Source organism: Anopheles arabiensis, chromosome 2 (genome assembly GCF_016920715.1).
Source record: "Anopheles arabiensis isolate DONGOLA chromosome 2, AaraD3, whole genome shotgun sequence".
In the NCBI taxonomy this organism is placed as follows: Eukaryota; Metazoa; Arthropoda; class Insecta; order Diptera; family Culicidae; genus Anopheles; species Anopheles arabiensis.
Window position 1 is genome coordinate 32825437 of NC_053517.1, and position 22135 is coordinate 32847571.

At 48.0% G+C, this 22135-nt stretch overlaps 1 protein-coding gene across 1 annotated transcript; it reads left to right on the plus strand.

The window, feature by feature from the left end:
• Positions 1-623: 623 nt before the first annotated feature.
• Positions 624-20275, plus strand: LOC120897521. Its single transcript, XM_040302478.1, has 5 exons — positions 624-1556; positions 7277-7465; positions 8319-8830; positions 10397-10854; positions 10924-20275. Exons 1-5 carry the CDS (start codon positions 1514-1516, stop codon positions 14153-14155), a joined length of 4434 nt encoding a protein of 1477 aa, XP_040158412.1. The 5' UTR covers positions 624-1513; the 3' UTR covers positions 14156-20275.
• Positions 20276-22135: the final 1860 nt, after the last annotated feature.

Genomic DNA, 22135 nt, shown 5'->3' on the forward strand with positions numbered 1-22135 from the left:
CGAGAAGGCGTAAACAAATAAGTAAGGGCAGTGGTAACGCCCTTTCGATGCAATTTTATCGGACGCTGCTGTCAAACGCTTCTTCGATGCATATTGCGATTATTTGGATGATTTGAATGGATTAACCATTATAAAAAATATGCTGTTTCTACATAACCTACATAATAAGATTGACAGATAAAATCGGATACGACAATCCGACGAAATCAAAACATTGTATTTTTGACGTACAATAAGATTATTTCCTAACATAAAGTTTTATAAAAGAGAAAGAGAACCCCAGGGATAAAATCAACATGCTTTCTCATGCTTCTGTCCAACTGACTCTCAAGCTAATAGATCGAGATAGCAAGCTAATTTCGTAATCTTTGGAAAATGCCATATCATACAGTTGACGCTTGGTATTCCGCACTTGAGAGCAGGACACAGTTAATTAAACATTAAACATCCGAGAACGTTCTCAAGCTTTTGTTCTCATAGCCACGTTGCCGAGAAACGGAAAATAAAATATGATAAAAGGCGCTTTCCATCTTTTGTCCATTGATCGATGCCGCCGAGACGGTTGTGCGTGCGCCGACTGTCAAACGCGCTCGACTGCCATCGTACGTTTCCTCTCTGCGGAAGCAGCGCTGCCTTGCTTTGTTTTGGTTTTGCTTTTGTAAGTGATGGATCGTGATGGGTAGCTAGCTAGTCAGAGGAGAGCAAAATCGGCCAGTGTGTCCGCTGTACAGTGTTTATTTGAAACACCATTTTCATCATCGTACTCCGTTTTCCGCGGCAGCGTGAAAGTCCCGTCTCGGAGCGAAAAGAAAAAGTCCCCCAGGCCGCCGTTGGCGCAGCGTTTTTCGCTTTTTTCGGGATAGTACCGTGTTTGTGCGTGCGTGCGTGCGTGTGTGTGTGTCTGTGTGCGCGTGTCTCCGTGTGTGGTGTATGTTGTTGTTGGAACCGGGTGAAAAGCCACCTTTTCCAATTTACCTGCCTCACCACACTCGCCAAATCCCCAAATCGACACACCAGCCAGCCACCAGTGCGCCATTGCCCGTTTTGGCCGATTGCAAGCCTCGTCGTCACGCCGTCAGCAGGCAAGCAGCCACTCCGTTCTGTCACCCAGTGTGCGTCGCCATCTCGTCGAGCAGCAGCAGCAGCAGCACGGACGCGTCCATGTGTGCGTACGTGCGTTGATAAAATTGGCTATTTACGCTTGCCCGAATCGACGACGGGGGTCTCGATCCTGTCGAAAGCGCAGCACAGTTTCCTAGCATCGGGAAGCTGTCGTGTTCACACCCCATCCATCGGTAGCAGCCGCAGCCTCGACCATCGTCGGTTCGCATCGACGGTTCCGAGGTGGCATCAGTGGAGCGATATAGTGGAGCGTCCGTCGACTAACGGCCCCCGGCAGCAGGGATCTGCACTGTTGCGTCGCAGATTTGGCCCAAACCACCGCCACCAGCACCAGCCGCTAGAGCGACGATATCCGGCACTCCCGAGATAGAGTAGCAGCAGCAGCAGCACCATGGTAGAACGCATTGTGGAGGAGTGTTGCGACGTGAATTCCGGTGAGTGTGTGTTTTCCCTTTTTTTCGTAGGTCCTACGTGACTGGCTGAACGCGCTCGCGCTTCTCCATCACCACCACCACCATCACCTCAGTTTTCTTTTCCCTCTCTGGTGTGGTGTCGATGGCGAAAGGAGCAAAAACACGGCGATGCGCAGTACGCAGGTGCTACCGGCATTTTCGGTGCTGGCAAGACGACAACACGGAACACCCGGCAAGGATGAAAACAGTGCGCCCCAAAGGAGCAAGGACACGGGTGTGCATATATTCGTTCACCACATAAGGCGGTGGTGGGGAGCTTGTTTAGACGTTGACTTCGCGCTAGTCGAACCATCGTCGTTAGATGCACCACGCAAGGGAGGGGGGGGGGTAGTGCGGGGGTGCGAAGAAAACGGGAGAGAAAGAGGCGCAGCAGCAGTGTGTGTGTGTGCGTCAAAAAGATCACAAACACAGATCGCACCCGCCTAGTGGGAAGAAAGAAGAGCAGCATGATGGCGTTTACACACACCAGCGCACACGGCTGGTGCTGCTCATCGAGCTGTGGAGCGGAAAGAACATGTTTTTTACGGGCACACACAGCCAGGCCATGGCATGGAGCGTGGTGGTTGGCGGCAATGATGATGGTGGTGTGGCGGCGGTTCGAGTCCCAGCGTGTGTGTGCTCTGGCCACTTGATTTGTATTCGACTTTCGAACGACATTCTGGAATATATTTCCTTCGCTCGCCCATTCACGGTTCAACCTGCGGCTGACCCCCGCTCCCTGCCCCTTGCGTGTGGGTACCGCATGCAAAATCCTATGCCAAATGTGTGTGTTTGTGCACCGTGGGGACAAGAAACGGCGAACGCTTTTGACGTCTCTCTTTTCTCCGACGCCCCTTTGCAAAGGCTACTACTGCCTGCTGCCTAGCAATGGCCTGTGTAACCCCTTAATACCTGCGGATGGCGTCTCACAAGCAATGTTTTGAAAAGGTGGCACAGTCAATACTTGTTGCCAAAACAGTGGAAGAGAGTACAGGGGCAAGGAGGAGGAGGGCATTGGCAGTGCAACGCTGCTAACTAAAAAAGAGTCAGAAAACAGGGCTGCGCTGGTTTTTGTATTCCTTTCGATAAGAAACCAAAACGAAATTGTTTCGTAAAGAAAGCTGACGCTGAGAATTATTTAACAAAAATGTCAAAAATGTCCTCATTTTGATCCTAGCAATCCGAGAAAAATACCCTTTTCATCTCGCCATCGTCCGATTCGGCAGCGATTCCTCATTCGACGGAGGCTGTGTGAATGTGTGTTTGAACCTGCAACACAAAAAAATGGTATGTGTGTGTTGTGCATCCACATCACCGTGTGTGGACGATGGAACACACCGCCGCGCACCACCACTACACATCATCATTTGCAGGTTAGCCACTTTTTCTTGGCCGATTCAAGAAAAAAACCCTTCAAAGCAGGACTGCTGCACAACCATCCAGAAAAGGGACAATTTTTCCGTTCCCAGGATGGGAATGGCAGAAGGAAAAGGGTCTGGTAATAAAAAGCTAAAATTCGAAACCGTTGGCTCTCTAGAATATTGCGTTTCGGTGCGCACGTATGCACTTTTTGTTGTATTTGGTGTGTGGCGCTGCGGTGGCCTGTTTTTCTCTGTCGGTCTCTTTTCGGCCTGCGCTGCTGAGCGTTCTACCGACTAGCTCTCGCTCTCTCTCTCTCGCTCTCACTCACCTCTCTAACGCTCGCCGCGCTCCATTCGCCACACCGCACTTCCGCACGCACTCACCGCTTTTGCGCTCACACAACTCTTCGTTGGTGCGCCGCGCACAGTGGTGGTGTGCACATACAACACATCTGCCAGCGGCTGCGGGGTGTGTGCGTGTCTATGAAGGGTGCGTAGTCAACGTCAACAGACTCGGGTGTGTGTGTATGTACCGATCGCGAGCTACGCACACATTCAAGTAGCAGCTGCTCACGTAGTCCGCACCGCCTGGCCCGCCCCTTTCCCTTCGCCTTTCACAAGGGTTTGGTGGATGTTTTTGTGATGAAGAAGAACGGAACACACCGAACACGTTTGGTTTTGTTAGGGTAAGGAGGGGTGCGTAGGGTGAAGGGGGTAGATATGGTACGATCCCCCGGTGAATGGGCAACGGTTCGCCGTTTCGTTGTATGTGGCGTGAGTTTATAAACACACAGACACACACACACAGAGGCACCGCGGTTCGACGTTCGCTGCTGCGTGTGTACACAACGACGCATACCAGCGTGCCTGTTTGCGTGCGACGAGAACACACACACTCACACACTCGCACCGCCGCCGTTCAGTGTGTGCGCGCTGCGGCGAGATGTGGTGTGTGACGACGAGACCCGTTCGAATCTCATCAACGTCGTCGTCGTCGAATCGCCAAATTTAACACGCAATAGGTTTTGCCACGATGTTTTGCTACTACCCCCGGTGCTGCTGCTGCTGCTACAGGGCGGTGGGGCGGTAGTGCCCGCGATTGAATGTGCTGCGGCAGCGGCAATGTGGTCCCAGAACCTCCTCTGAATGTGTTTAATAATTGAAATCTGCTCCACTCTCTTTTCCGTTGGGGCCATCTTCTTCTATCGCCCAAGATTACAGCGCAGTACATTGTTGCCTATTTCCTGCCCGTCTTGGACGTCAGCGGGCGCCGCCACCATCGCCTACTGTTCGCCTACTTCTCCCGTAAGCGCCTCACACACTTGAATGTCATTCGCTTTTGCGTATCTCGTTTCTGGCCGAATGCTGCCAAAGCCGCACTGCCGGCAAATGGACAATGCTGGTGAAAGGGGGAGGGGGGAAGAAACATTGTAGGGCGCGATTTGTTTGTTTTTGTGTGGGCCATTTTAAGCCCCATCCGAATTAATCAGCTCTAAGCTCTCCCGATAGGTTGCTTTTTGGTTACGGCGATGACGGCGACGCTCTCGCCGCGTTGCCAAACGTCAAAATAACAACAACAATACACGGAACCACCGCCATGATGTACCCGTGGGCCACCACACCCCTCCCCCTGCCCAGCACTTCCGGTACCCATTGATGTTTGTTTGGATGCACGAATTTACGCCAGCTTTTTTTTTACTTTTTCTTACTATCTCTCCAAAACGGCACGACAAGGCGACCGACCAACTCGCAACTTGATTTTCACCTTTCCTTTGCATCGCGGTTGGTAGTCGTTGTCGGAGTGCGTGCTATCGGCGTCCTTCGAATGCAACGAGTGTAGTAGAGTTTGTAATGAAAGTAAAAGGGACTATTTTGTGGAATTTAGATGTCTCAGGTTAAACTAGCATACCGAAAACCATTCTGTACAAACACAACTCAATGTGACACCTTTTGGATGATGTAAAAGTGGTAGGGAAAGGCAATTCCACGTGCAATCCCTGCTTCAACGTGAATGTTTTGCGTTCTTGGTGGTGCGTATTACATGGCATAAACAAGTAAATATTGCACATGTATCATTCGTGCGGGATTGTGATTCTCACGGGTTTGGTCTTACTTACACCGCCGATTTGCTCTTTATTTGACATGAAATTGCTGTTCCGACAGGTTTGTGTGTGTCTGTCGTGAATGTAAAGAAGTGAAACAAAAAAAAACCCAGATCCAATCCATCGTGTTTTGTCCATTGCTATTTCCTTCATCGCGAAGGAAAAAGCACGTTGTGTGTGCTCTGTTTTTTGTTGTTTCTGCTGTAGTATTAGACGGTTCCGCCCGAAAGACGAACAAGCCAGCTCCCCCCCCTTATAGCGACGACCTTCGCAAAAACGCAAAAGAGGAAGGGGGAGGTGCACGGTTGTTGTTCGTACCGGTTCAACGGTTCGGGTGCTAGAGATAACAACCAACAACCAACCAGAGTGAGGGAGGTAAAATTGTCCACCCCACACCCCCACCAGAGTGGAGGGGGAAAATAATTAAAAGAAGAAAAAAAGATCAAACAAACAAAATAAACACCACATCACAGAAATGACGTCTTCCCACAAAGCGCGGACAACGGATCTCTCTATCTATCTGACACACACTGATCGTCAACGTCTTTTCCCAACAAGCACGGGAGATCGAATCGAATGGTGATGGGTGAACACACCGAAGGAGTGGATGTGCCAAGGGTCGACTGTTGTGGCCAAATATATTTGTAGCACGTTTTTGTTGCCGCCGGCTCGCAGCAACTCAAACGGAGACGACACAACTCGACCATACCACAACGACAACAACAACAACGCGGTGCATAAATAACTCGACCGATATATCTTCCTTGTTGATCGTCGTCGTCGCAGTAGGCATCTTAAAACGTTAAAAAGGATCTGCCGCCGGTAACTTCGACGCGATACTCTCGCGAAGCAGGCGAACGTGTGCTGGGAGGGAACAAAAGAACCCGGAAGAAAGGGGTAGAAGAGCGAGAGAGAGGGAGTGGTAACTTTCTTTGCTTCCTGTCCCCTCCTGTTGATGATGGACAAACGGATGAAATTTCCTCATATTTACCCGTAACGGTGTGATGTTGTGTACCGCGTGGTGTTTTCTGTTTCATCATCATCATCATCATCATCATCTTCAGCGTCATCGTTGGTTTTTGGTTTGTGCAAAATGAGTAATCAAATCCGGAAAAAGAAACTTTTCTACCACCACCCATTCTGAATTGTGTGTGTGGGAGTTGCCTGGGGGATTGCATTGTGGGGAGGGGACAGTGACACTTTTGAAGGTGTAAGGGGATGATTTTGTTGTTGTTGTTTTCATTGCAATGTAGCCAAGTGTTGGTTTAATTGGGGTGCACTGCAACGGCGACGGGCTTTGACAGTAGACGGAAGCTTTGGTCATTATTTTACCCCCATACACACAGTAGGCTGAGTTATTGGATTTGCCCGTCTAATTGCGATGGCTGACACACACACAACGGGCCACAGAAATGATGCAATTTTCGCCGACATTTGAAAGTGTTTCTACTGCTGGAATGAAACTGATTCTTACATTCAATTTCATAAGAACGTTATATTCTCAGTAATCAAAGAAAAAACACAATTTCTAGCCCACCAGAGCTCTGGCGTGCGTCGTTTATAGTTCTTCAATTTCCACAATTAAAACATTGTGTTATATTTACTTCGAACTACGATTAACAGTTACATCGCGTTCTCAAGGGATAATGCACCATAATAGTGATGGGAAAAGTAAGGATTTCTTCGGAATCGACTCCGGCTAGCTCCGTAGTTTTCTGGCATCGATTTCGGATAGTAGGTCCAGAATCAGTTTCCGGAATCGAATCCGGAATCGGCTCTGGAATCGGTTCTGGAATCGATGGCGGCATCGGAATTGGCTCGGAAATCAAAATCGTCTTCGAAACGTAGTCGGTTTCGGCCTTTTCATAAGAATAAGCTTTTGGGTCCAAGGATGCTAAGTATTGATTAGCCGCAGAGAATCAAAATTTACTTGTAAACGATCCATTCTCATGGAGATTCTTGGACTGATTTCGCTTCTGAAACTTTTTACTTCAATGCTAGAACTGATTCTGTTCCGGAGCTTATCGATTATGATTTCGATGCTGGAATTGATTCCAATGCTGAAATCGACTCTGGACTCTCCGACTTGACTGAATCGACCAGCATTGGAATCAGCTCCGTAAATGATTCCCAATTCCCACCACTACACCACACAGCCAGCAAAAAAGACGTCAAACAATTAATCCCGTACTAAAAAAATCCTTCTCTCTCTTTCTCGTATGTTCTTTTTTTGTTTTAGATCCAACCCGCAAAACCGATGTCGCACGGTACAGCAGCGAGGAGGTGTCGGGCAACGAGTCCACCGAGGCACGCATGCTATCCGAAGCCGAACGGCAGGCCGACTTCAACCGGCACAAGGAGGAGATGAAGCGCAAGCGGCGCCGAAAGAAACGCACCAGCTCATCGATGCAGTCGTCATGTTTTCAAGGTAAATGAAGCCACACACCGCGCTTCGTACCGTGCCTACCGGTGCATGGGGCTGCTCCGACCAACACCAACGCCGCCTCACCGTCATCACCACACCCCGCCGCAACACCTGATGCACAATTATCGTTAAACGGTTCTTACTACTATACTCACACGTACACCCCTCCTCCGCTAACGCGTTGTGTGTTGTACGATTCGGGTGCATCGTTTAAAAGATCGGATTTGCTAAATCGGCTTTAGCGGCAGCAAGAGCGCGCACCCACCGCTTTAGCGCCGCTCTGTGGCCGCTCCAAGTGAGAAGAATTCTTTCGCAATGTGGGCGCACCACATTTGTCTCTGGCGGCGGGTGGTGGTGGTGATGGTGGTGGAAAAGTGCAGTGTGCAGTCTCTATGTCGTATGTATGCGTGCCGGTGTGTGTGTGTGTGTGTTTCTGTTTGTGTCGGTTGTTTGTAGTTTACTCGCAAAACGCATTGCCCTACTAACCGGCCAACCACCCCTCACGGCCAGCCAGGTTGATTGGATTCCTTTCGCTTGCGTGCATCTATCATCCCACTTGAACACACACACACACACACACACAGATAGGCACAAACGCGCATGTACGACTACGATTGATGATCTGCAATCAAGCGAACACAATAGAGTAGCGAACTGTAATATGGCCGGTGATGATGATAACATTTAACAGCTTTGGCGGCAATTGCGTTAGATACAAAAAAAAAACACATAAGGGGCTGCATAACGGGGAATGTGCGTCCTCCCATTTTTCCCCGGGGCCGGCAAATCAAAAACCGTATTCCCATCGCTAACCTGCTCCCGTATCGATCCCCTGCTCTTTCCTCTCCCCACGCAGAGCTGTACAAGCTGACTGGCGAGGTGCTGGGCGAGGGTGCGTACGCGTCGGTCCAGACGTGCATCAACATCTACACCGAGCTGGAGTACGCGGTGAAGATCATCGACAAAATACCGGGGCACGCGCGCGGCCGCGTCTTCCGCGAGGTGGAAACGTTTCACCACTGCCAGGGGCACCCGAACATCTTGCAGCTGTTAGAGTTTTTCGAGGATGACGAAAAGTTCTATCTAGTGTTCGAGAAGATCAACGGCGGGCCGCTGCTGACCCGCATCCAGGAGAACGTCTGCTTCTCCGAGTACGATGCGGCGCAGATCATCAAGGAGATCGCGTCCGGGCTGGACTTTCTGCACAAGAAGGGCATCGCCCACCGGGACCTGAAGCCGGAGAACATCCTGTGCGTCTATCCGGACAAGCTGTGCCCGATCAAGATCTGCGACTTCGATCTCGGCTCCGGGATCAAGTTTACCACCAACATCTCGTCGCCGAACGCCACGCCGCAGCTTTTAACACCGGTAAGCCAGTGCAGTGAACGGGGGAGAAATTAACCGTGGTGGTAGTGGTAGCACAAAATGGGAGCGGGGGAGTGCGCGCAGCACCATCATCCCGTGTTGTTGTTTTCGTAGTCACTTATCGCCGGGAAGGCAACTTTTTTTTCGCTTGTTGTTGTTTTTCTTGCTGCTCTTCCCCTTTCTGCGGCTTCTTCTTCTTCTGGTTGGTCATCGTTCTCCCAGTTGGGACGGCTGATTGCTACCGATGGTAGCGCGGTGATAAGACATGACTAAGGTTACCTTGTTTTTGTTGTTTTTTTTCCACCCCTCACGTATGTCTATATTTTGATTTTATGGGTCAACATTCGTACTATAAACCCATCCGCGGGAGGCTCCCCCTCTAGGACCTCACCGCACATGGGTGATGCATTTTTTGCGTGCTTGCTTCCTTCAAGTTTGCTTCCTTTCCTTCTTAATCTACTATTGTGAAACGTAATGAAATTGGACACCACGTTGCGTTGTGCTGTTCTGCTTTTGATGTTGTTGTGTTGGGGGTAAAGATAAAACGGCATTGGTCCCATTTGATGTGCCTTTTGGGTATCGCGACCCAAACAACCTCCACCCCCTTGTGCGCACATTTGCTGCCTCATCGTGATAAGAGACAGGCATATGGGCTGGGTGGGTGGTAATTGATTTGTGTTCCTTGGCTATGTTCCGTCTCGATGGACTCGGGAGAAGAAGCCGGCACGGTGTGAAGATTGAACCCAAGAGATTCCAAGCCCTTGCTGTGGCTCTTTTGTTTATATTTGTAACTTTTGGATAGAAACAGTTGCTACTTTCTCGTATTCTGTACAAATCGCAACGAAGAGAATAGCCCACCATGTCCGCACCTTTCCTGTTTTGGCGTTAAATATTTGTTCTTTGTTTAAAATTTAACGTATACAGTGTGTGTACACATATTAGCACGGTTGCAATTAACACGGCAGGGATATTAACTGCGACGGTGTGGCGTGAGTAGATAAGTAACAAGGCAAACATGTTTGTCTGCCGAGTTCCTGTGGCCAACTACTGCGGCTGTGTGTGTAGTAGTGCTCAGTTTCACCTTCATACGAACCCCCCTCACCCGGCGTTGAACGCTGATTTGCGATTTAGGCGACATTGTATCGATGCAGTAACGTCGCGAAGATGTCGGCGAAACTATGTAATGGATGGTCCCGTCTGGGGGGAAACGATCAGTGTGTGTGAAGTGGTTGTTTGCTCACACCGGGGGGGAAATAGTTTAAAACCTTCACTAGGTGCGCGAATTACTTGACAACTTGACCTCTCCATGGGCTATCGATAAGAGGGAAAGAGGAGGGACCCTGCTGGCAGTTGTTGATAAGGAAGAGCGATGGTCGGAATGTTGGAAGGATTATTATTCCCTTTTTAGCGTGTGCGGTGGAGAGGAAGAGAGGGAGCATATTGTAAGCCTCTCCTCCTGCCGTTGAACGTTCGTATCGACTGCCTCTTGGTATTTCTTCCCAGTGCGCACAAGAAAGTGAAATCATCACTAATGCTCCGCTCTCGTTTTCTCCTTCCCTTTTCCCTTAGGTCGGTAGTGCCGAATTTATGGCACCGGAAGTTGTCGATCTGTTCGTCGGTGAGTCGAACTACTACGACAAACGATGCGACCTGTGGTCGCTGGGCGTGATCGCGTACATACTGCTGTGCGGCTATCCGCCCTTCTCGGGCAACTGCGAGCAGGACTGCGGCTGGAACCGGGGCGAGAACTGTCGCACCTGCCAGGAGCTGCTGTTCGAGTCGATCCAGGAGGGCCGGTACTGCTTCCCGGACAGCGAGTGGCAGGACGTGAGCGAGGAGGCGAAGGACCTGATCCGGGGGCTGCTGGTGAAGGAGGCGCCGAAGCGCCTGAGCGCCACGGCCGTCCTGAACCATCCGTGGATTCGCATCAGCGACGATACGGAGTGTGCGGTCGGTGGTATCAACTCGAAGGCGAACAAGGAGAAGCAGCGCCGCCGGGTGCTGAAGACGCCTGGTGTAATTCGACGGTAAGCCCAAAGATCGTCGTTGTGTGGAATGTGTTTGTAATCGATGTTTCTTTTCTATCGCCTCCGTAGAAACCAATCTGCGCTCGAGTTGTCCCACTTTGCCGAATCGGCCATGGCGGTCAAGCGCGTCATCATGCAGCACTTTTCCATGCGCTACGACTATATGGCGAAGGAGCGTCCCAACATCTATCAACCGTCGTACAATGGCAGTGTGGAGCCGGCGGCAAAGCCCACCGAGACCGTGCTACCGACGCTGGTGGTTGAGACAGGGAACGCACAGCCGCCGAACAGCAGCAGCAGCAGCAGCAGTGATGTTGTGAAACCGTTTGTGCCGCGAACGGAAGAACCTAATGGAGTCTGTGATGAAGATGAACTGTGTAAGGAACGGGACGAAGGGATGGAAATGCAACCAATGACCACAAACCACGTTGAGACGGGAAAGGACTGGGAAAAGGATGAGGAGGAGCAGAAGGAGCTTATCAGAGGTAGCTACCAAAACGTTTCCATCGATAGCCAGAACATGGGGGCGGCGGCGGCGACCGGAGTAAAGGTGCCGACCATCACGATTGCCCCCGTTGCCGCCGGTAACGCCGATGTGGCGGTGGGAGCTGCAACTATCGAAATAGTTGTGAACAGTACGTCTTCCGGAAGCGAGGGTGATTGCACCTTCTCCAGCAATACTATTGCCGCGGGCCGCAGCGGATCCGATGAACGGGGCAGTATTGTTGGCAGCGGCGGCGAGGCGGAGCGGAAGGATTTTCCGCAGCAGGAGAATACGAGTGACAAAGAATTGCAAAGTTCTGATCCACCGAAAAACAATGCTGCCGGCGGTGGTGCACGTGATGATCAAGACGATTCTGTACTGACTGGTGGTAAAGCCGTGGCCGAGGCTCGTGCGGACGAAGCGCGGGAGGAGGAGCTGGAGAAGGCAAAGGAAGTGGTGGTGGAATTGTCTCCACAATCGTCCACGCTCTCCTCCCCGGTGCGCAGTATCGTCGGCTCGAAGGCAACCGGCGGCCCGAGGAAGGCCAGCAACGGTTGGGATATTCCGCCCGAGTCGAACTGGCGGTACCGGGGCGAGCAGCAGCAGCACCAGCAAAGTCCTTCCTCGTACGAGTACAACAGTCGCAGCCAGCACGCGCACGGCTACAAGTACGGTAGCTCGGGCTTCGGGTCGAGCTACAAGGGCGGCCGCAGCGGTCACTACCACTCACACCCGCAGCACCACCAACACCATCACCATCATCACAACAATGTGCATTACAGTAACTATCACCATCATCACAGCAGCAACCACCACTCGCATCCACCGATGTCGTCGACGGGGTCCTATCGGCAGCAGAATGGATCCGGCCACCACCACGCCGGGTCGCACGGCGGCCACTACGGTAACAGCCACGGCAACCATAACTACAGCAATGGCAGCAGTATTGCGCCTCGGTACGGACGCATCGTGCGAGCAGGCGCCACCAGTAACGAACCGTTCGACGGTGGCTTCGAGGGCCGGTCGGGCATGATGGCGAAGCAGCAGCGCCATTCGTCGCAGCAGCAGCAGCAGCACTATCCGTACAGCCACCATCCTAATCACGGTTCGTCGTCGTCGTCGTCGGCTTCACTGACGTCCTGGCGTGCCCAACCGTCGCCGGCGTACGGAAGCAACCAGCACCGGTACGGTGACGCGGCCGGAACCGGCGACGAGGCGGAAACCTACCATCGGTACCACAATGGCAACAACAATAGCAGCAGCAATGGCGGCGGCGGTGGCGGCATGCTGACTGCGTCGCAGTCACACTACGGCAACGGGAAGATCACCACCAACCCGAATAACTTTAATCACCATCAGTACAATCGCGGAGGAACCAATAATAATGTTAATAATAATACTAGCAGCGTTAGTAGCAGCGGAGGAAGTAGTCATCATCCGGCAAGGATGAACGGAGGCAACAGCAGTGGCCATCCAAGTCAGTACCACCATCAGCAGCAGCAGCAGCAGCAGCAGAACCATCAGTACCATCACTACGCAGGAGTGAACAATAATAATGGGTCGAACCATTACTATCACAATGGCACCGGACGGGGAGGCGATGGTGGTGGTATGGGACATTACAACAGCAGCAACAATAATCATCATTACGGTGCTGGCAATGGTCATGGCGGCCAACAGCAGCAAAAATCGATGCCATATCGTGCGGTGGTGGTGCAGCATCATCACCAGCAGCATCAGCAGTACCAAAATCAACGCTATGCTTCACCATCGTCCTACGGTGGGATGCGACGCCCCACGCAGAGTCTGATGATCGATGCGGTCGACGGTGCCGGCATGAAAGGAGCGGCGGCCGGTCCGAGACGCGCCAGCGCTGGTCAGCAGCAATCATCACTACCAATGCAACGGGCGTCTCCACCGCAACAGTCGCAGCAGCAGCAGCAGCAGAGTAGGAGTAATGTTAACTGTGATCCAACTACAAATACTATGAATAGATATAAGCTTTATCATTCTAACTCGACCACGATCCTGAGCGCCCTCAAGCGGGAAACGCGCAACTACGGCTACCAGTCGATGATGGTCGGTGGCTTCGAGGGCCTGAGCCTGAACGGTGGCGATCACTACCAACCGGCCGACGAGGGCGAAGAGGCAATGCTGGAGGAACCTCCGTTCCACCTGATACCGCGGCGCACCGACGAGACGGAGCAGCAGCAACAGCAGCAGCAAAAGCTGCAGCAGCAGCAGGATGCAATCGACAACATCGACGAGGGCGTTTACAGCAGCAGCTCGAGCAGCAACACCAGCAGCCACAGTGGCAACAGCATCATCAGTGGCAACATAGCCACCACTACGGTGGCCGGGTTCGGCGGCACCGGCGGCTCGGGCATCCTTGCCGAGCTAGCGATGGCCGACGGGCTGCCGGTCGGGCTTTCGCCACCGAACGAAAGCTTGCTAATGCAGCGCCGCCTGTCGCTCAAGTCGCGCAGCCTCTGTCTGCCGGTCACGATCGGTAAGGCATCGCCGGCGCCGCCACCACCACCACTGGCCATCATGCCCGCCGTGGTGAAGATGGTCCCTTCGTCGGGCGGCGAGTTTGAGGAGTGCACCACCAACGGTCACCAGCAGCGGGAGGAGGAACCGTCGCCACTGTCCTCTCCGGAGCAGCGCAGCGACGAGGAAGTGGGAGGCTGTCCAATCTTTGCGGCCGCGCGCCATGATGCAGAAGGATACTATCCGTACTATCCGCGCAATGGTAGGGTCGGTACGACCGGCGTTACGACGACGCCAACGCTAACCATTACTACGCACAGTGGCTAGAAGGAGGGGGAGAGGGATGTACGTGTGCTCCCCGGGGGACGATTCGCCATCACTGTCGTCCCGTTTTCTACTTCTTGCTTTTTTAACCATCAGCCTGCAGTCGACAGTGGACGGCGGAGCAGGGAAAGATGAACGAATGTGGAGGCATGCTTTGTTTCCCGACTTTGTTCACTCTTTTCTTCTCCCACCGTCGCTGGCGCGTCACTGAACCGGTTTGATTTGATGCATGCCTTGCCCCAACCCGCGCATGCTTTGTTTTTGTCAACATGGCATTCTGTTTTGGAATGCTGCGTACAATTTGATTGTGCAAATAAATTTTGGAAGATCCCATTGTGTGAACCAGCCGATAGGATCGGATGTATATTGTTTAGATTGTTAAACTACGTCTTTAAGTCACCCCAACCATCTTAATTGGGCTTCAGACTGACACAAAATATTTGATGCTATACGGATAGAGTAACTATTTACCGTAAAGAGAGAGAGAGAGATGGAGAGAGAAAAAACGTTATTGTGCGTTCGTTTGAAGGAAGAGTGGAATAATGTGGGAGTGTGTGTGTAGTGTAGTGTAGCGAGAGGAGAGAAAGGCTTCTATTGTGCTGAGATTTCGATAATGCAATAAAGGGAAGCGAAGCAAAGAGCACAGTCGGGAATAATATTGTAAACAGGATAGATGTTAGAGGACATCGTGATATCTTTACCTGTATTTGTACACACGACGCACACAGGCCAAGCATCGATACTTTTGTATTTAATCTTTTTTTGTACTTTACACTTTTTTTAAACAGAATTTTTGTTTTCTCCTCGCGTATCAATTTGTATTGGAAACTATCACACAAAATTGGTGGAATATTTGCAGAGAGTAAAGGGAAAAAAAACAAAATACTGCGATTACGGGAATTGTTTGGATTTGAAATTGGATCGAATTGGAATACGAAAAATACATACGCGTATCTGTGGACTATTTTTTCCCCTTAATTTTTTTGTTGTTTTGGGTTTGCTCTCGCAAGCGTATACTAAAATACAGCTGGGAGTATAGTAGATGTTAGTAAACACCATTCGAACGAACGACACGATAAAACAAGGGATGTTGCTCCAGTGGTACAGTCGAACGCGGGCAGTGGCTTAGGAGTTGTAGAAATAATGGTTAGCGTTGCAAGCGTCCGTCGTCCCCATATAGTGTTAGTATTGGATAAGGTCCTACCAGGTAGGTGGGTCTACCAGATCGTGGTCGAAAATTACTATACAAAAAAACGAAATGCGAAAAGAGCAAACTTTGTCAAACGCGCATACACTCGAAAAGGAACCATCCAAACTGTCGAAAACAAAAAGAAAGAGAGAGAGAGAGAGAGAGAAGAAAAACAAAACAAACTCAAAACGAAAGCCACCGCCTCCTTCCGCACACTCCTCTCCGCCTATGCTGAAAACAGTGGTACGCGCACGATGTCGCTACGCTCAGAGTGATTCGTGTATTTCGAGACGAAACCGTCGGCGCTGCTGCGTAGCTTTAGAGGACGCGCTATGTAGAGTGGTGCGCAACCATTTTTTGTTTGTTTTTGTTTGCGCACATATCTCTCCCGTTTGTCTGTCGGGCGACTACCGGTTGGCTGCAAGAAGCGGTCGGTTTATTTTTACTCTTTTTTTTTTTTTTTGGGCAATGCATTGCTTGTGCACGCGCGTGCCCCAGCTTCTCGCAAGTAGTGTGGAAGTAGTAGCGTGTGGCGCATAGTAGCAGTGTAGTGTAATGGCCACAGGGGCGGGAAGTTACAAGAGACATACACGCTGGGCGGTGATGTGATGTGATGAGCGTGAAGGAGGCGCAGCAGGAACACAACCACGAACCTACCTTCTTTATGTGAGCGCGGGGAGCACAGGCTCTTGAGGATGTGAATACCGCGAACGCGACAACACGAGAGCAGTAGAGGCAGAGTGTCGACTAGTGATGAGAACGACAAGTGAAGTGTTGTAATCCTTAAGAAGAACAAAACATAAAAAAGCGGCACTAAAACATGGCAGAAATAGGGGAAAAGGGAACAGGGAAAGCCCGAAACCCGAAAACAAAAACAATATTGGGAAAGCACATGCTCTCGCAATATTGACATAGACGGCAGAAGAAGAGAGGTGTCCGTTAATTCCTGTACGCGCACTTCACCATTCTCCTCTTCCATTGTTGGGTAGATGTTGCTACATTTTTAAAAGAACACTGTTGTACAACCCGTTTTGACCATGCGTGTTGTACTGCAACGCTGTGTGGGTGCTTTTCTTTCTTTCCTTTTTTATTTTTTATTGTACAGTGTACATCTTTTTTGTTGTTGTTTTAAATGTTAAAGTAAAAAAGGAACGAAGGAAGAAACGCGCAAAAAATGAGCGATTTTTTTTTGCTGTGTGAAGTTGTTGGGAGGAAGAACTTTGAAGCTGCTTGATTTTTCTTCGGGAAAAAAGCGATACAAAAGTGATGAATGATGTTGTTTGTGAACATTGAACGTCCAGCTAAGGAATGATGCGTATAAAGTAGCATCATGTTGATGATATTTGCATAAGCTTTGCTAATGATGCTGTATGTTATTAGCAGCTTGAAACCCCTCAGGAGGCGTGAGGTTATTTTTTTGTGGGAAATATATTGTTTTTTACCCTAATGATTTTTAAAAAAAATGAAAATGTAAACCAAACCCCCAACAGCAACGGCATTTTGCATTTGATCCCCTTTTTTTAATTCTTTTCTAAATCAATTCTTTTGTGAATTATCATCCAGTATGGATGATGAAGAATCAAACACTTCCTCTCCCCGTTAACTTACACTTACTCACTCACTCACTCACATCATTAATTGTTAAGATAACTGGTTTTTTTCCTCATCTTAACGTCTAAACCATTCGCTTTCCCTTTTCCTAAATGGGCTTACACTACTATTGTTTTCCTATCACAAACAACGCCGTTCTAGTATTAAGAAGTTTCTAACGAACGAGAACTTAGAAGATCGGGGATTAAGAGAGAGATAGAGAGTGAGAGAGGGAGAATAAGAAGCATCTCCAAAAACACCACCACCACCAATGCAAGAGTGAAAACAAGAGCAGCATACGTGTGTGCGAGGTTTAACTCGCAGCAATTAAGAAGCAATATACGAAGTAATCTTACATGAAGACGAAAATCAGTAGCCCGTAGCAACCCCCTTTACCCTTTACTTCCGTTGCAACCGGGTCGGTTGCAGTAGGCGGGCCAGAACGCACACGACTGGGGGAGAAAAAACGCACATACAGGACAATGATGTTTGTGTGGTTCAGTTGTGGTAAACAGAACGGCCAATTACACTTCCCATCTTTTGTGTGCCTGTGTGCCGATCTAGTAGCCCTCCCGTGCCCGGATACGACAACCTCTTCTCCTATCCCCACTGTCTCCTATTTCATCTTCTCCCATTGGATAATAATAGTATAAGCAAACAAACAAGGCGAAAACAAACTCCCCCCTAAACTTGCGCTTCTACATTCAAACAACACGGATACTTGTACCATACCAAACAAAATGGCTCTTTGTTCTGGCTTGTATTACTTGTGCGCGATTATTGAGTTTAACAAAAAGGGCAAAAAGAAACAAAAACAAGTAGGTGCAAAAACAAAAGGAAGCAACAAAACACACAAAAACATTTGCTACAGAGACATTGCTTTAGAAAAGTATTATGTCGCAAAAAAAGAAGAAAAAAAAACACAAAAGACTGGTCTTAACACAAAAGCAGGAGAGAAAGCTACGAGAGAAATGTGAGAGAGGAAGATAAAAATGGTGTTACAAAAATCACAACAAAAAAAACTAACTAACGATGAAGAGGAAGGTGTGTGGCCCCGTAAATATTTCATGATGCGTGATAAGGGTGATTGGCAGCGATTCGTTTGGGGGAAAGTAAATGAAGTAGAACGGGCGGGGGCGTATACAAAATACACAAAATTGATAGGGTTTTGCTTTGGTTTTTATTTTGCTAGTAAAAAAACACACAAGGTTACAAGAAGTGTTGCAAAAATTTGGAAATTAGAAAGAGAAAAGGAAAAGACGATGAGTAGCTAAAACAATAGAAAATGATTAGCAGAAATAATAATTGGTAGCAAAGTTAAAACTATTTTTTGGCGTAATATTAGTGCGGTAATACACATTAAAATTATGTTTGTTTTAGTTTGGTCAAAGAAACGAAAGTAACGAGAAATTATACATGCACAAGGAAAACACCATTTGGAGATCGTACTCAAACCACAATAACAACGAAAAGCTACAAAAATCACATGACCCACAAACACAAGTTGGCGAACAATGCAGCGATATGCCGAAGAGGAGCGCTCAAGAGCCACACAGCCAAGATGAGTGAGATATGGAGAAAGGGAAGGTGGTACGCAAGAACACAACAAGTATGTTTTGCGAGCATTTGTTTATTTTTGTTGGTTTGATTTATTGTTTAAATCAAGAGTGATAAGTGACAAGCAAGACGGAAGGAGAAAAAAAGCCCCCCAAAACCTTTGATTACTTATGTCGTGTAGGGGGGGTTCAGGAATACAGGAAAGGCCAAACGCAAAGCAAAGAACTAACGCAATGGTACAATACACAAACACAAACCCAGTAAGTGGAGTAAAAACAAAAACAAAAACAAAAAACACAAACAAAAAAAATACACGAAAGACGTGAAAAGCATTGAACATTTAATGTTAAGGGGGGGCAATCACTATTAGGATTTACCCCCTGCCTAACCCTCCAAGAAAGTTAATCGAAGAAGAGAAGAAGAAAAAAAAACACTCAAGAATAACAAACAGGAAGAAAAAGAAAATGAAAAGGAAAGATACACACAAAAAAAGAAACAAAACCACTAGAAGAGAAAAAAGAAAGAAAAAAAGAAACGAGAGAAGTATATATTTTTATGAATTATAAAAAAACACAACACAAGAAAACAATTTGAAAAGAAACAGCACACTAAACTTTCCCAAACGGTACCCCACAGTATAAGTAAGGGAGTGAAAGAGGGTGGCGTGATGTTTTTGTAGGGAGAAAATACGTACACTCACACACACACGCAAAAAGGAGAAAAACACACACCAAAACAAAAAGAGGAGAAAATAAATACAAAAAAAAAAATGTGAAAAACTTAAAGTGATGAATCTATCAATCTACTAAACACAAAGAAAAACATCCATAAAACACACAAACACAAAGAATCACAATGGAAAGGAATAAATCCACATACAAACGAGAAAAAAAGAAGAAGATACAAACAAAGGAAGCAAAAAGCACTATTTACTTATACTCTAATAAGGCGAAAGCAGCGAAAAGAAGAGAGTTAGGGAGGAGAGGAACGAACAAGAGAGGAAACAGACACAGTTCCATGGAACGAGCAAGTGTTGTGGTTTAGTACAGGGGGTGGGGTGCGGAGACAGGAAGCAAAATCGGTCCGAATGCGTTTGTTTTGGAGCACACTCCACTCCTTCGAGAAAAGAACTCTTTTCGCTCTATTGTTGTTGAAGATGCCATAATTGTGTGACACGATTTTGCTTACCGTTTTGTTTCCTCCCGGGGGAGGGTTCCTAGCGGCTTTTGTGTGCGCGAGTGGGTGGGTGGGGAGACGATTCGATCCATAATGGTCCCATGAGTGGCGGACCGGCGGGGTACGAAAACGAAGAAAACGAAGAAGAAGAAGAGGAAGGAAACAATAAGAAATGACCTGAACATATTTTCCATATTATATGAAAGTAACTGTTTTTTGTCTGTTTTGATTCTTTTTTATACTTATATATACACCCACAAATACTACGACAAAACTGAACTGATAATTATGAGACGGGGAGTCGAACTATTGTACGATCGAGGCAGGCAAGTCAGCAGGAGAAGTTGGAGTTACAAGAAGAAGAAGAAGCAGAAGAAGCAGAAGAAGCAGAACACGAAAAGTGGTGAACCATTTGTTGTAGAAGAGACAATTTCCATTAGCGTACGCGCGCACGCTGTACCAACATTTTCCGTATTTACACCGTGTTTACTATTTTGTATGTGTTTTTTCTGCTTTCCGTTTAAACTTTTCACTACATCCAAAACGGTGCAACAATTTCTGGAAGGTGAAAGAGTTCCCGAAGTAGGGAATATACACAAACACTCAAAAAACAACACTTACATACACACCTATATACATAATGGCACGTGAAAATGGGATTATTCCGCTGCGGACAAATGAGTGTGTGAATGTGTGTGAGTGGATATATCTCTGTCGTCGCAAGTTGTCATCACGATTCGAGGGCGCTTGGAGTTGTAGAACGATAAGCAAAGCAAATAAGGAGAAGTAAAGTGGGAGCGAGCGGTAAAGAGGGCAAGCAGCAGGAGAGTGAAGGAAAGGAAAGAGAAGAGAAGAAAGGTAACAAAAATTAAAAAGAAATGCAAAAAAGAACCCTACAAATAAACGAAAACGAATGATAAAAAAGGTCTTACTTTTATTCTCCGTTGACGCAGTAAAGGTGTCCCGTTTTAACCGGGGAAGGAGCCATATTTCCAATGTGTACTATGATGACATTCGCTTCCTATAGGAGCAGGACAAGGTCGAGATAATCAGCCGTATCGAGAAACTCGTTCGTCGATAAACGCCGCTCATGAGCGGACAGGGTTCGCCGTACCGGCGAACTCGTTCGTTCGTGAGAACGTTCGCCGCGAGTTACATATGAATTCCTATTGATATCATTATTCCAAATTCTGGGAATGGTCGGGAACGAATTTGGGAAAACCCAAAAATGATGGTAACCGAAAACTGATCATGATCGTTAGGCCGGGGACATTGTCCGTCCCGATATGTAATTTTTTTCATGGCGCATCTGCTGTGATTTGTAAAACTTGAGTGTATTTGCGGATCAAAATAAAGCATCCATCTTTTTTCATTCGATGTAATTCTTCAGCCCGTGTTCTAAAGCTAATTAAACGTTGTTGTTGTTATTGGAAAAATAACATATTTTCTGAAATAGCGATGCAATTCCGTTGGTCGCGACATTCATTTTCCCTCATCAAAGTAGGCGAGATGATCCTACTAGAGTTTTGGGAAGATTTTTACAACAGGAAGCTCACGGAGAAAATGAACTACGCTACATGACAACGTTCGTTCCCATTCCTATGGTGGGAAATCCGTGAGGTTTTGAGCTGCGGATTATAGCGCATTGGTTTGTAAGTGATTATAAGCATCCCGCCAACCTTACGGTATATCACGTTTAGCCAAATTGTCAGAAAACCATTCATTCTTGTGAGAATAATACATTAATCCGGATTTTTTACTAAGGCTACACAAAAACGGTGAGCGACGAACGGATTTTCATCGTTTGCTCCAACGTGCTGAGGACCAAAGATCAATTTTGTGTCACAGGTTTGTTCGTTGATATAAATTACGTCTGCTTTTTGATGGTCTTCTATAAATTGATTCGAAGAAAATATAGCGAATCTGGCTGGAGCTGCTGGAATTGCAAGCTATCAGCTATAAATAGCTGCGAAATTTCCAAACCATGATGAATAGCTTAATGTAAAAATTGCATCTTTTTTTGTTCTGAAAATGGTTATGCTTTTTAAAGTACTGCTATCGTTAGTTTGATAAACCAACATTTGGTACAAACTACAAATTCACACCTACATCCGATAGATCGTCTGCAGTTGCTTCAGCATGTCACGTCGTTTAATAGTTCGTTGAACAGCTACGCTGTCATTAAATAGCAGTTCCTGTAGCTGTTTCTCGCTTTGTTACCTCCGTGTCACACGTTCAACTATTAACCTTCATTAACACGCGTACTCCATTGAAAAAAAACTCCTCTCATCCAATTTATCACCTTCCATCCTGGGGCATCATGGGGCCGAAGTATCCGGTAAACTTTCCCTCTTGTTTGCGTCAGCGGTCCGAATTTCTGATCTACAATCTCTGCACACACCCGCCGCCACAGTTCGCATTTTGGCACAATTTTGTATTTACTGCTCCTTTGTGAAAACGGCCGGCTTTGC